At 43.0% G+C, this 15,590-nt stretch overlaps 2 protein-coding genes across 4 annotated transcripts in view; one reads left to right on the forward strand and one right to left on the reverse strand.

Moving 5' to 3' along the window:
* TG (thyroglobulin) overlaps positions 1-15,590 on the reverse strand; it is a 214,543-nt gene that overhangs the window by 58,991 nt on the left and 139,962 nt on the right. The window lies entirely within an intron of this gene.
* Positions 1-15,590, forward strand: part of SLA (Src like adaptor) — a 46,735-nt gene that overhangs the window by 20,233 nt on the left and 10,912 nt on the right. For 2 of the 3 annotated variants that reach the window (XM_074943820.1, XM_074943819.1), the window contains exon 3: positions 12,298-12,397. In XM_074943820.1, the coding sequence (XP_074799921.1) occupies positions 12,298-12,397 (100 nt within the window). Of the gene's footprint in view, positions 1-6,984; positions 11,751-12,297; positions 12,398-15,590 lie in introns of those variants that run through there. The other variant, XM_074943821.1, reaches the window with a different exon arrangement.

A 15,590-nucleotide genomic window follows, 5' to 3' on the forward strand; every position in this document is an offset into this window, starting at 1 on the left:
TGTGCCGGCCAGCTGGCACAAGGGGGAAGTAAGCTAGTCTTATAGAGGGATGCAGAAAATTACACCCCCCTCAGGTGCAAAAAGAGAGTAGGGGAAACAAATATGACTCTGAGTCATACTCCTTTCCCAGGGCTTCTCTGAGGATGGCCCAACTATGTGCCAGTTCTTCCTCGGGGCAAGGGATCAATCTGGCCAAGAGGGGCAGAAGCTCCAGCACTATTTTTAGCACGAGCCAAGAACCAGCACATCTAAAGTATCGATGTTTTGGGAAGCTGAGCAGCTCGGGGATTGGTAATGGCATAAGGAGGAAGGTCCCCAGTTCAAATCCAGTTTAGACTGATACTTACTGAAAGTTGTTACTGTCAGATGGTTGGGTTCGTGGTCTGTGTGAAATGAGATGACAGTCCCAGTCCAGTTCTTTGCAGAGGTGTCCAACTTCCATTCAGTGCCCTTGTTGGTCTTCCCAACAGAAAGCAAGAACTGAATGGCCTTGAAAAATGACCTATTCTTTCTCTCATAATCACGGCCCTTTCAGGCTGGCATTGGGGAACACTGATTAGGTAGGGCAGTGAAGTTTGCATTGTTACTGATCATGCTGTACTTGTTCTGTGGATACACCCAGGGCTTTAGGGCTTGATCCAATGCCCATGGAAGTCAACAGCAATCTTTCCATTGACTGAAACAGGCATTGGACCAGGCCCTTAGTCTCTATGGCTGGCAATCCAGCATCTTTCAGACAATAAATTCACACTGCCAAAAACTGAATTTCTCCCTCAGTCGGTGTTTTAATGGAGTAAAGGGTTTCAGGATTCGGTCCACAATTTTATAACATTTTAAATACTTTGGAAAAAATGTTTCATCCTGGCTCATTTCAACAAGACACCAGTGATGCTGAAACTGAAGGAATGAAACAGAAGGGTAAAGGAAAGAACACTGAAGAGGAAGGAAAGGCAAAGTGGACCGTTACTTTGAGTCTGACTAGCTGTTCTGAGGTGATAACCTTTGTCTTCTGATCATTAGTTTTCCCTCCCATTCAGACCTGCACTCAGGTCATACCCCTACACTTTCCCTCTGCCCCCAGTTTTAGTGCTGCTCAAGGCACAAACAACAGAGGATCTTGTATTTTAAGCACAGCGCTAAGCTAGGGGTATTGCGTAATTTGGCACTACTCTAGCAGGCACCTCTGAGTCACAATTCTTCCCCTGCTTCCTCCAACCTATGCCAGCAGGATGTTGCCAACTGAGCTGTGCCAGCCAGAAAGCAAGGGTGTGGGTGTGCCAAACCCGTGAAAAAATGCTGAAATTGGGCTTGTTTTCGGCTTAATTGGCTTGTGAATTGCTTGTTGACTAGTTTTTAGCTTGTTGCTTCTTTTTGTTGATTGGCTTCTGGCAAGCAGGGGGGGGAGGGAGGGAGTCGGGGTGCACAGCGGGCCCACCACAGTCCCAGACTGCACACCAGGGGGATCTAGTCACATACAGTGTTGGCATTCTTAGGGATTGGTTTGTTTTGGCCTTGTTTTGAAATGGGATTAGCTTGATTTTTGGCTTATTGTGAAAGTCAGGGTGCTTATTTACCACATGAAAGTTGGCAATTGTGTGTGGGACCCAGGCTTTGCCCATTCTTTGCCCCTTCCTGCCCACTTACTTCAGAGAGGAAATCGGCTGGTGTGTAGGTAGCCCCAGTGTCTAGGTAACCAATGCATGGGTGTTACAGGCATTATGCCCCCTTACTTCCATATATGGGTGCATAGTGCAAGTCACAATATAGTCCTTATCGAGCAGGGTAAGGATATGACTATGCTACGGCTAGAAATAAGTCTCCCAGCCTGGGACCACATCCTTGTGCTAGTGGGGCTTGGGCTAGCCTGCTAAAAATAGCGGTGTGGCCGTTGCAGAATTGGCTAAGCCTTGGGCTAGCCACCCAAGCTAGGAGCCAGGGGGTCGGGTGGATCCAAGCTTGCGTGACTAACCAAAGCTGGTGCCACAACATCCGCACAACTATTTCTAGTGTGCTACCTGGAGCCCTGATAGCATGAATCCATTTACCCGGCCTGGGAGGCTGACTTCCAGCTACAGTATAGACGTAACCTAAAATATTTCATCTTTAGCTTCATGCCTCACAAGACATCTAGGGGATATAGGCACTGTTCCCTCTAAGCTGTGTGCGTGTGTACACACAGATCCTAAACCCCGTGCACAGAGTGAAACACCGCATGCACAAAAATTTGCACAGAAGAAATTTTTTGTGCACATGGTCTGTCAAAAATTAGAGGGAACATTGGATATAGGTATCTAAAACAATCATGCACCATGTATTCGGGCATAAATACTGTAGAGAGAGCACCTGATTCAATGGAAATAACTGTTCTTAGATTTTCCCTTTGTAACTGATGGACTGTTCCATTTTAGAGACTTCTTATATAACTAACAAACTGCTAAGGAAAGGATGGGTTTCAAAAACATCACTCAGGTTTTAGTTTGACGTAACCAAAAGCTTTTTGGGTGGGGCTGGGCCAAATGTATCAGATCCCTTCAGAGCTTGCATTAGGGGTAGAAGCATGGTTGTATGGTCCCTGCATTGAAGTACCAGTGTTTGAATTAGCCACTGGCAAACCCGAGAGTGATTTTGATTTCGCAAAACCAAAACCCAGGAAGGTTTGGATCCAGATTTCATTTTAAATGGAACCCCAATGTTTGTGAAATAGGGGGGGCAGCTGAGAGGGTTCAGATAAATTAGGTTATTTTGTACCATCTCTAGTGTAAACACAGGCACTTTAAAAGGATGTAGCTGGTGCTATGATCACACCTCCCGGTTCAGAACTAGCAAATTAATGTGCAAAATTGAAACAAAAACAGAAGACAAATACATTTGTTAGTCTCTAAGGTGCCACAAGTACTCCTTTTCTTTTTGCAAAAAGAAAAGGAGTACTTGTGGCACCTTAGAGGCTAACCAATTTATCTGAGCATAATCTTTCGTGAGCTACAGCTCACTTCATCGGATGCATACTGTGGAAAGTGTAGAAGATCTTTATATACACACAAAACATGAAAAAATACCTCCTCCCACCCCACTCTCCTGCTGGTAATAGCTTATCTAAAGTGATCACTCTCCTTACAATGTGTATGATAATCAAGTTGGGCCATTTCCAGCACAAATCCAGGTTATATATATATATAAAAAGATCTTCTACACTTTCCACAGTATGCATCCGATGAAGTGAGCTGTAGCTCACGAAAGCTTATGCTCAAATAAATTGGTTAGTCACTAAGGTGCCACAAGTACTCCTTTTCTTTTTGCGAATACAGACTAACACGGCTGCTACTCTGATACTTTTCTTTTTGAGAAGACAAAAGAGTATGTCAAATAAGTACAGATCCTGCAGCCTAGAGACAAAGTAACACATCCACTGGTGCATAGCAGAATGCAAGCCACCATGTAAGCAAGCGAGAAGGGCTGATAAGAACAGTTAGTTTTCCACTACATATCTCAGTATGGAAACTAAACCTTGCATAAATAGCTTCATGATTTTAAAATGTGATACTAAGATACTTTCATAAAATGCAACCAGTTTAAGCAAATGCCATTTAATTTGGAACTGTCACTTGTCACTTTGCTTTGGTAGTTCAGGGCAGCAGCATGCATTTTTCAGTGTATCAGTGTATTCTTCCCTATAATTTATCTCCTTGCATCTATTTAGTTGGGGATTGGTCCTGCTTTGAGCAGGGGATTGGACTAGATGACCTCCTGAGGTCCCTTCCAACCCTGATATTCTATGATTTCTCTGCCATTCCTGAAGAGGATTCTACATTATGCACTATATACACTAAGTCAGGTCTTGTAAGACTAATGTACAAGGCAGCCTTTCACAGACATCGGGATTTGTGAACTTCTGCTGCATAACAGAAAGGTAATTTGAGGCCAATTTAGGGTGACCAGATGTCTCAATTTTATAGGAACAGTCCCGATTTTGGGGGCTTTTTCTTATATAGGCACCTATTAACCCCCATCCCTGTCCTGATTTCTTACACTTCCTATCTGGTCACCCGAGGCCCATTCAGCTCTTAGTATCATTTTAAAATTATACAATATATCAAGCATACTACACTAGGCTAAAACCTGGGAGTTGATCCAAAAGCACATCCTGGGGAACCCACCTCACTTAACTCATTGGCACTGGCACGAGAAGCTTCTGACGCCATTTACACACATGCAACATGTTGATCAATTCATTCCTCCTTTAGAGCTTGACTCTGCAAGTCCCTATGCAGAAGAATCCTTGTGCAGAACCTAAGGTTATCCTTAAGAAACCTTACTGCTCCTAACTGCCTAACAGGGCTACTTCCAAACGTGAGGGTTTACAGGGCCAAACTCTTATAGAACGGCAATCTGTCCTTCGCTGAAGCATCCCCTAAATATATATCCACTAAACAGATCATCTCTCCCCTGGGCTCTGGTGTGAGAACAAGTATCCATACAAAATCTAGAATCTCCTTCCTTGGAAGTTTTTAAGGTCAGGCTTGACAAAGCCTTGGCTGGGATGATTTGATTGGGGATTGGTCCTGCTTTGAGCAGGGGGTTGGACTAGATGACCTCCTGAGGTCCCTTCCAACCCTGATATTCTATGATTCTATGAAAACTGATGTAGAAATTATTGATTTTTTCAATTATTTTCAATCCAGCAAGGTACCCCACCCACCAGCCTCAGTAATATACGAATAACCTCTCTCAGCTCCTTCAAATCCCTGTTCCTCAAAGCCCACTACTTTTGGTTCGCCTTCCATTAATATTATTGTCATTATTATGAAGGATTATTTGTAGGGTGGTATTGCCAGCCCAACTCCCTCCTGGCCTTGGTTCATGATGCTGGCCCCAGATTTTAATACATTGTGTGGGTTAAAAATTATCTAAAGAGGAATTAGAAAGAAACAGACCTAGCAGGAAGTATGTATGTGCATGCAGGTGTGTGTGCGAGCGCACACTCTTGTGACCTTCCTTTTCCACTCCCGTAATGCACTTTGTTTCTTGTAATCCCTTTCTGTGCAAAGTTGAACTGAGACAGCAAGCGCGCCACAGGCCAGGGAGCTGAGTCTGTCGTTGTTAAATAAAGAATACTGTCATATCACATTATTTGAAAATATGGTCAGTAGCTGTAATGTACACTGGTTTTGAGGCAATCCCCATTACAGCAAATGGGCACAAATTGTCCCTGCCAGAACCCAGCAGAGGCTGCTAAGACCCAGGTTGGGGGAGGGGAGCAGGTAGTGTTTGCACCATCATCACCCTCGCCAGCTATTCTGCCAAAGAGCAATTTTAAATTACTACCAGGGCTCCAATGGAAGTCACAATGTACCATGCCGCTCTCTCCCCACCTCTTGGTGCTTTTCTGGCTGGCTCCAGGCCCCTCAGTAGAGGGCACTGCAGTTGCCTTCCACTGTCACAACCTTTCTCCACGCAGAATTTCCACCACTCAGGAAACCTGAACTCTGGGGTATGCTGGAAGAAGCCAGCGCATCAAGCCCCACATCAGCATTGTGTGCAGAAAGATCCCCACTAAGAGTTTGATCCTAGGAAGCCCTGAGAAGCCTCTCACTGGGAGCTGTAGAAGCTTGGTACATTTTGGGTTCAGCCCTGTGAAGATGTGAACACTTGCAGAGCGTAACTTCAGTTCCTGCAGCTTCACTTGCAGTGCAATTCTGGACTGGTGCAGGACGTTCCTCCCAAACTTCCTCCTTTCTGACCTCAGTTCTCAGAACTATGTTTGTGCGTGAATGAGGAAACCACACGAATTTACTTTTCCTTTTTTTAAAATGAAAAAGCCTCTCTCTTCCATCACCACGACAGCTGCAGTGTGGGGGGTAGGAGCACCATGCAGCCCATTAGTTACTCAGTCTAGTAACAAACCATAAACGTAATAGGAAGGAGACACTGATTTTCTGGTTTCCTATTATTTTATGAAAAGTTCCCCATCTTACTACACTTAAGAAATCTATTTTTGTACCTTTGAAAATATTAGTAAAGACATATAACGCAATGAAAGATGCCTTTATCTAATATAATACACCTGATCATCAGCATTACTCATATTGTAGTTTAAGTCATTCATGCATGATGGTATTATTCAAAGGAGGCCATTTCCTAATACTATGCATATTTGTTGGATCATATTAAAGAAGTTCTGTATTAAAATCACAAATGAGTTTGATTCCCCATAGTTTAAATTCCAGGGTATTACTAATTAAGAGGTCTCTTGGTTTTTGGTACTGTTTCTCTCCCTCTGTATGTGAAACTTGCAAGCTGCTAATTGCGTTAGTACATTCTAAGACAGAGTCTGTTCTCAAAGCAATTCAGAGAGAGAGACTCAAAGCAATACTCTAACAACAGACACAGCACCCAGAGACTCCCCGCCCTTTTGTTGTATTAACAACTGTGATTAAAATAGAGATAGAGGATGGATGTGGATGGATGCTTGGTGTGGATAAGAACTGAATGATCAGGGAGGTGCCAGCCTAAGAATCCAGTGTCCATCGGCTGAAGAAGGCGTCAAGTGGAAATAACCAGAGGACCCCGGAGGGCAGACTGGAATCCACCCAACAGCCTCAAGAATGGGAGAACCAAAGAACAAGATAACATCTAGCAGCACGGAGCCGTCAGGAATGTGCTATCTGCTGATTGATTCAGCAACAGCATGATGAAGCAATTCCCATAGACTGGCATAGGAAGAAATTCCTATAAAAATAGACTCTAAAAAAGTGAGAACTTTGGGGTCTGATTCTGCAAACCAACTTCCAGGAGCATCAGATGAGCATCTGACAAGGCCCTGCTCCCTCCTCATGTCCAGGCCACCTGGCCAGTGGCTTGGCATGAGCAACTCTAAGGCTGGTAACTATGATAACAACCTTGCAGAACCTGTGTGTGTGTGTGTGTGTGTGTGTGTGTGTGTGTGTGTGTGTGTGTGTATGTATGTATGTATATGAATGAATGTGTGAAGAAATATGAGATTGAATGGAATGTTATAGCTATAACTAACTGCTTACTATGATTCTTTCTGTATTCACAATAAATGTGGTATTTTGCCTTTTTCCCTTTAATAAGATCCTGCTGGTTTTTAATTTATTGGTATAACATTTTGGTGGAGAATTGCGAAAGGGGGAATATTGGTAAAAAACCTCAGTTATTGTAAATATTGGTGTGCACACCGCCAGCTCTAGTGAGCTAGGCATTTCTATTAGGTTAACCAGACCTGCTGGCCTCCGAGAAGGTAGCAGGGGACCTGCTGGCCTCCGAGAAGGTAGCAGGAAAAACAGATTAAACCAGACCTGCTGGCCTCCGAGAAGGTAGCAGGGGACCTGCTGGCCTCCGAGAAGGTAGCAGGAAAAACAGATTAAACCAGACCTGCTGGCCTCCGAGAAGGTAGCAGGGGACCTGCTGGCCTCCGAGAAGGTAGCAGGAAAAACAGATTAAACCAGACCTGCTGGCCTCCGAGAAGGTAGCAGGGGACCTGCTGGCCTCCGAGAAGGTAGCAGGGAAGAACAGATTAAACTAGACCTGCTGGCCTCCGAGAAGGTAGCAGGGAAAACAGATTAAACCAGACCTGCTGGCCTCCGAGAAGGTAGCAGGGGACCTGCTGGCCTCCGAGAAGGTAGCAGGGGACCTGCTGGCCTCCGAGAAGGTAGCAGGGAAGAACAGGTTAACCGGACCGGCTGGCCTCCGAGAAGGTAGCAGGGAGAAATAGGTTAACCAGACCTGCTGGCCTCCGGGAAGGTAGCAGGGGACCTGCTGGCCTCCGGGAAGGTAGCAGGGGAAAAACGCATAGATTAAGCTATGATTTCAGAATCTAGGCTGTGTCACTTGCTAAGTAATACCAGCAGTGACAAAGAGATTGAAATATCCATGTTAAGATGTTTAAAAGAAAACAGGGTAAGCCAGTACCAGAGGGAGGAATGGAGTCAGAAGGAACTCCAACCTCACCTTTTGTTAAAGAAATTACACCTTTTAAACAAAACCTTCAAAAATTTGGGCACAGTCCTTGGACTAAACAAGCCCTAGCTGATCTCTGCACTATTTCGGACCTAGAGGATAGATTGGCTCAGTATATCCTCATATACAAACCTTCTAGTGCTGCCAAAAGAGATGCAGCAGCAATTTGGTTGTTGTGGGAGGCATGTAAGGATTCTTCCCTCCGCTTGTCTTCATGTAAAGAGGAAAAGGCACAAACGGAAAAGGGAGCAGACAATTGGAAGGTGCTGGCTACAAATACCCAAAGCCAGCTGAAAATAGTGAAAGAGGCACTCCAGGAATACAAAAAGAGTGAAAAAGTTAACTCTGCAGAGGCTGGAGGGAGGCAGGTAAAGGGGGAGAAGGTCCTATGTATGGCACCCCCAGGCATAATTACAAAGAGAAAGAGTAAAAAAAAAAAGTTAACTCTGCAGAGGCTGGAGGGAATTAAGCAGCTAAACTTTGTGAAAATGTTAAAAAGGAAAAAAAAGTGTTAGAGAAAGAGCATTCTTGGTTTCTTTGCAGCCGTTCTGAGGGAAAAATGGGCCCTTTTCCAAAGGAATGTCTGTAAATTAGCCAGGCAAAAGAAACTGATTAAAATCATTTGACTGGACAATTTAGTCAAATTTGCTAAAAGAACATAAGGGGGTTCTATTGGAACTTAACTGCCTCAAATGTATAAAGGGAATGTAAGATGTAAAAAAACAGAGCAACGTGGAAGGGATGTTAAAGAAAAGAAAATGTGTATGTATCTATCTGTGTGTGTGTAAATATGTAAAGTTCTAAGGACCAGTTGGTTTTGTTTTTGTTTTAAATAATGCCACTAAAAATCCATTTGACTCTTTAATTCAAAGTTGCAAAACTGACAGACCTTTTTGCTAGACACAGGTAATTAGTGCTGTTTGGCTTTGGGATTTGGCATTTAACCCTTAAAAGGTAACTCAATGCTTTACAAAATTTAAAATGTTTTTAAGTTGTGGCTGCAGCAGGGCAGTCAAAATCTGGAGAATAGAAAAAAAATTGGATTATTTTTGTTTGGTTGGTTGGTTTTTGTTTGTTTGTTTGATTTTGTAACAAAATAGCAGATGAGAGCTGTAGTAAAAAAAATAAATAAATACGAAATTTAAAAAAGACAGTGGCCCTCTGAAGCAACAGCAGGGGTGAGGTGCACAAAACAAAAAGAAGCAATGTTAGAAACACTGAGTCTTAAAATGGCTCTGAGTAATCAGACTGTCACTTTGATAAAGGTACATGAAAACTCTGTAAGCAAAAAAAAAGAAATAGTTACACCTTATGTAAAAATTGATATGGATAATGTTATAGAAGTTAAACTATGGAAGGAATGTGCATTTGCCCCAGAACATGCGCAGGGTATATTGTAGAAGGGGCAAAAGAAATGCAAACGTACCATGCTACTTAATTAAAATGCTATTAGGGCTCCAAAGGGAGCCACAATAGGTTGGGTTTTCTTTTTCAGATTGCTGTGTGTTTTGGAAGCAGAAGTTAAAAGTAATCAAAACTCTGGTGAAAGTTGATTGTGTCCCTTTTAAGATAGAGTCTCTGAGCTGCTGATGGCTTTAAATCCAAAAGCAGGAAGTGTCTGTGAAAATGCAAATTACCTAAATGATAAAGGAAGGAAAGAACTAGCAGCACAAAGGAGCTGCAGATAAAGGACACACCTGGTCAGCAAACAAATTGTCTAAATAAAAGACATGGGATAACAAGATAATTTTAATAAATTTAATGATAATAAGTATCCCTGTAACAACATATAGTGTGTATGATTTTTGGAAAAACCCTTTAAGGTCGTATGGTAATGATGCTTCTCAGTTATTACCTGTAAATAAAACTTAAAGCTTAACACAGCAGGAAAAACATTATAAACTTGGTCTTCTGTATAAGAAGGAAAACTCAGGGATTTAATGACTAAACAGTGGGATAATTTCCCCATAACCCTTAAAAGATAAAAGCCATTGAAACCTGGCCTGCCTATAGAACAAAAACAGGAAAATACGGGGGCAATTCCTCTGTTTTGCCTGCAATCAGCAAGGGTATTTGTAAAAGAAATATTTTAAGCAATAATCTGCCACCCCAAAAAGGGGTAGAAACATGTTCTTTTTGTCTTTCAGAAAATCAGGAAAAGCTGATGCCAGCTGAAAAGCAACCCAATACCATGAATCTACTGTCACAATAGAAATTGTGTTTTGTGTTCTATGTTTTGTCTTGTTGCTAGCACTGTTGTGTGTTTAAAAAAAAAAAAAATACTAAAGACCTGCAGGTACTTAAAAATAAATTAAGCTCTCTGACCCAGCTACAGGACAGCCTGACACAAAAACAAGTACATGCCAATGTAGACTTGGTCCAAATTGGTCTGGGTAACCTAAAAGCCCGATGGAATCTTTGGCAATGGCTTAATACTACCACATGGCTTATGCATAAGAAAAAAAAAATATTAGAAATAGGAAACCACACAGCCATAGCTATGGGATGCACTGAAATGCAGATACTTGCACTAGCTACTTTGGAACACGAAATGTTCTGGGTCATATTGGGAAATATTAAGGGTTTGATGCATTTGTTAAAACAAAGAAAGAGATCATTGTTTGACACTTATCAATATGAATGGATGCAATATGTTTCCAGTATTGTAAAACCAGACTTGTTAATGGGAGAAATTGTTGTCAAAATTGCACACCAACAGTCCCTGGAGGCAAAGGTATTGAAGGTTAGCCCACTCCCCATATTACACGTGGGATCCTTCTGGCTACCCTGGACCTCGAGCCAGTGGGCTGGGGAGGGAGGGAAGCTATTGGACACTAGAGGTTGTACCGAATGGACTCCTCAAAAGTGGGTGTGCCTCACCTTGCCTGTTGCCCCAGAACCTTGTAGTAAAGATACATCACTAGGATCATGTATGTGGCATGAATTGGAATCACAAACTCAAATTGCCTCACAGTACCTTCTCTTGAATTGGCTACATAGAAAGTGACACTGACGATTATAAATCTTAGTGTCAAAAGGGGGATTATGTTGGATCATATTAAAGAAGTTCTGTATTAAAATCACAAATGAGTTTGATTCCCCATAGTTTAAATTCCAGGGTATTACTAATTAAGAGGTCTCTTGGTTTTTGGTACTGTTTCTCTCCCTCTGTATGTGAAACTTGCAAGCTGCTAATTGCGTTAGTACATTCTAAGACAGAGTCTGTTCTCAAAGCAATTCAGAGAGAGAGACTCAAAGCAATACTCTAACAACAGACACAGCACCCAGAGACTCCCCGCCCTTTTGTTGTATTAACAACTGTGATTAAAATAGAGATAGAGGATGGATGTGGATGGATGCTTGGTGTGGATAAGAACTGAATGATCAGGGAGGTGCCAGCCTAAGAATCCAGTGTCCATCGGCTGAAGAAGGCGTCAAGTGGAAATAACCAGAGGACCCCGGAGGGCAGACTGGAATCCACCCAACAGCCTCAAGAATGGGAGAACCAAAGAACAAGATAACATCTAGCAGCACGGAGCCGTCAGGAATGTGCTATCTGCTGATTGATTCAGCAACAGCATGATGAAGCAATTCCCATAGACTGGCATAGGAAGAAATTCCTATAAAAATAGACTCTAAAAAAGTGAGAACTTTGGGGTCTGATTCTGCAAACCAACTTCCAGGAGCATCAGATGAGCATCTGACAAGGCCCTGCTCCCTCCTCATGTCCAGGCCACCTGGCCAGTGGCTTGGCATGAGCAACTCTAAGGCTGGTAACTATGATAACAACCTTGCAGAACCTGTGTGTGTGTGTGTGTGTGTGTGTGTGTGTGTGTGTGTGTGTGTGTGTGTGTGTGTGTGTGTGTGTGTGTGTGTGTGTGTGTGTGTGTGTGTGTGTGTGTGTGTGTATGTATGTATGTATGTATGTATATGAATGAATGTGTGAAGAAATATGAGATTGAATGGAATGTTATAGCTATAACTAACTGCTTACTATGATTCTTTCTGTATTCACAATAAATGTGGTATTTTGCCTTTTTCCCTTTAATAAGATCCTGCTGGTTTTTAATTTATTGGTATAACATATTTATTCATTTTGCTACTTTCAGACTGAGTCTCTTCTTTACATATGGTAATTATTAAACAAGGTCAGTCTGCAGAAGGTTTTGGCTAACTAGAAGTAAATAAAGATCTACAAACTTACAGGTGCTCCTGTTCACACTGGTGTACAGTAGGTTTTGAGGGTGACTTTCTGAAGACATCCACCCTAGCTATGAATTTTATAATCCTTTAAAAATTACATTTTCATCTTTTCCCTAGGTCAGGAGAGCGATATCCTTGCTGTCCTCTGTGATTATCCCTCCCCGGATATAAGCCAGCCAATATTTCACACAGGAGAAAAACTACGTGTGATATCAGAGTAAGTTGTTCCTTTTTAAATTAACCCCTGATACAGCTGATGTGAGATAGGGAACAGCTTCTGGTTTATGCATTTGATGGTAGACGAATGCTGTGGTTTTTGTTTCTATTAAACAGGAGAACGTTCAAGGCCTATTGTTGCTGGGAAAGCTGCTTATTGCTCAATGTGCAGTTCCAGATGGAGCGCCTCCTTTCAGGCACTCACATAGAGCTCGATCCTGCGAGTGCTTAACTCCCACTGGTAACTCAGGCCACCAGCACCTCACAGGATTGAGCGATAGGAAATTCCAGGTGCTGAGTCAACATACAGGGCCCAGTTCTAAAATGTGGGCTCATCCTGCAGGATATAAAATGGGATTACTTGCATGAGACCAATTCAGCTTTGGATAGGCATTTGAGTACTTAACCAAATTGAACCAATTTTAGAGTTGGGAAGGAAAAAATTCTTTATCCTTATCCAAACTTTTCCCATAGGTTGAAGGTCTTTGGACTTTAGACACCTGTTTGGACCCTCAGATAGAGATTACCCTGAGCCATGAATTTCAGATCTGGATCCAAATCCTACTCGTCACTTTCTCAGAGTTCTGAGGGATGCAGACTTACAGGTCCCATTCCGACCCTTCCCTAATGTATTACAGGCATACAGACAGTTAGTCCCACACACAAAGACATATAGAGCCAAATCCTCAGCTGGAGTAAACTGAAGTTAATAGTCCTGATGATCCGCTATGCCCATATTTCGGAAGTAGTGGAGAGTGGCAGCCAGAGGAACTTGGCCTTGGCTCCTTGATCTTTGTCCACCCAGTCCTGACAAAAATTAGAGAAGTAACCAGTCTCCTTTAACTTTCATGAGTGGTACAAAGGACCTTACAACAGTGGAGGATCTGGGTCGGGGTGCTCTGTCAACCATTCTCCATCTGGACCATGCCCTACCCTGGATGTCCCATAAGGAGAAGAGCATATCAGGGGAGGGACCCTGGCATAGCAGGTGGAAGAGCTTCCACCAGCTTTCTGATGATAGAATGTTTCCCTACATAAGGGCAATTCTCCATCATTGTGTAAATAGTGCTAAATGGTCTTAGCAGACTGGAGATTCCAGCCCAAAATAGCTATGCTGATTTAGATCAGCTAAGGATCCTGTCCATATATATATATACACACTGTACATATGCTTCATATAGTATATAGTACAGTCCTACTGTTAATATGGAACTTTGAAAACAAGATACACATAGCACATATTTTTGTTTGTATGTTTGTCTGTTATGTACTGATCAACAAGTGCCGAAGTAAGCATTAAATGGAAAGTTCTCTTCCTGTTTTGATTCAGGTATAGTGCAGAAAAAAACCTTGCAATGTTCTATGCAAATAGGCACAACTCTCCTAAACTGAGGATCTATTCTCCCCGCTGGGGTATGTGTGGATGTTAATGGGAGCTACGGGTATGCATACACTAGCAGGAGGTACAGTCTCTCTCAGGTCATTCGAGAAATACACCTCTCCGGGAAAGAAAAGGAAAGACGCTAGGTTGGTTAGAGCAGCAGTGACAGGAGAGCTGCCAGGTCAAACTCAACCTTTCTATGCTGCACACATTGCTCCTGTTATGATATTTTTCTAAGCCTTTTATTCAAACAACTCTGTAAAGGAGAGACAGTTCACAAGGAATAATGCTGAAATCACCACACTCACTTGAGACTCAAAACATTGCTGGTAATCATCTGCATGAGTCAGGGCAGCAATACAAAACACAGAATCTACTCAGAATAGATTACCTGTAATGATCACTAGTAACTGGAGATGGTTAACAGTGTTAGGTAAGCAGTGCCAGATTGGCCCCTGTGAAGATATAAGGAATACCATTCCATGGAGGTCAGAGGCCAGCAGTTGACTTACTGGCTGGCTGATTACCCTTGCCCACTGCACCTGGGAAAAGACCTCCAGCTTAACTGGCTGGTCCTCATCAAAGGAGGAGCAGGAAATGGAGGGCACTGCCATACCTCCCGGAGGCTGGAGCTACTGTTGGGAGGAACTGCTCCCAGAAACAAAATGGACAGAAGGGAGACTGCAAGAAGTCCTATTATCAAAAGGCTCTGAGGTAAGAGCCAGGAACTATGGGTTGAGGAACTTATGCAGGGGTGAGGGAGAGATTAGTTTGTTGAGGAGACTGGGGGGCGGGGGGAAGAAACCACAACAACTGACTCTGCTGAAAACTATCTTCCTTGGATTGGGTGAGAAGGTTCAAGGCAGAATTCCCCCAGGGACAGAACTGGCTCATCAAGAGCAAGCTGGGGTCCAGTTGGAAAAGTGCACTATGAGACAGACCCCCAACCTCTTAGAGCCCCTCACAGTCCGCTCACTCCCTGGACATCATTCATTAGGGGCAGAGTTAACTCAGGGTGGAGGTCCTAGTTTGGATAAAAGAAGAAATAGGAGTCTACTCAGGAGAGACTTTTTTCTGGGCAAGGTTTTGAGACTGAGGGGGTATTTTTTAATTATTCTTGCCTGACTGGATAATAAGAGGATATGTGAAAATACCACGAGCAAAGTTATTCTCATGGTATGTTTTACCTCACGTAGAAACAGGAAATCCCAAAGATTTCACACACTAAAACCCTGCAACCTTGAGATTTCCAGCCCTTATTGACAGACTTGGGTGATGCAGATAATTATCCGAGTTCGGGGCAGGGTTACTGAACCAAACTGAACCTTCTGAGGTTTGCCATCACTGTTGCTCACCTGTGACAGTAACAAGAATGCCAAAAACTGGAACCTCTTTCTTATTCTCAGTGGGTTCTATTCACTCTCAGCATACACACTCAGGGCTGGATCCTAGGCTGGTGTAAACTGGCACATCTCTGCTGATTTCAACAGAGTGATGCTGATTTACACAGCAAGGCAGAGCCCAACACTGATTTTCACTCTAAGCACTGTGATGAACCTTCTAAAAGAACTTTCAAATTGCATGCAGTTCACAGTTGCAATAGAGATACAAAACCTCAGAAAACAAGGGGGAAAACAACGGTTGTTATCATTTCTGTAACCCCTTCCATTAATGACTGAAGCATCACACCATCCCTGTGAGAAGTAATATCGCTGTTGCCTTCTAACAGATGGGGAAACTGAAACACAGGTAAGTGAGGGCTTGTCTTCATGTACAGCGCTACAGCAGTGCAGCTGTGCTGCAGTAGCACCTT

The sequence above is a fragment of the Natator depressus genome, chromosome 2 (genome assembly GCF_965152275.1).
Source record: "Natator depressus isolate rNatDep1 chromosome 2, rNatDep2.hap1, whole genome shotgun sequence".
Classification (NCBI taxonomy): domain Eukaryota; kingdom Metazoa; phylum Chordata; order Testudines; family Cheloniidae; genus Natator; species Natator depressus.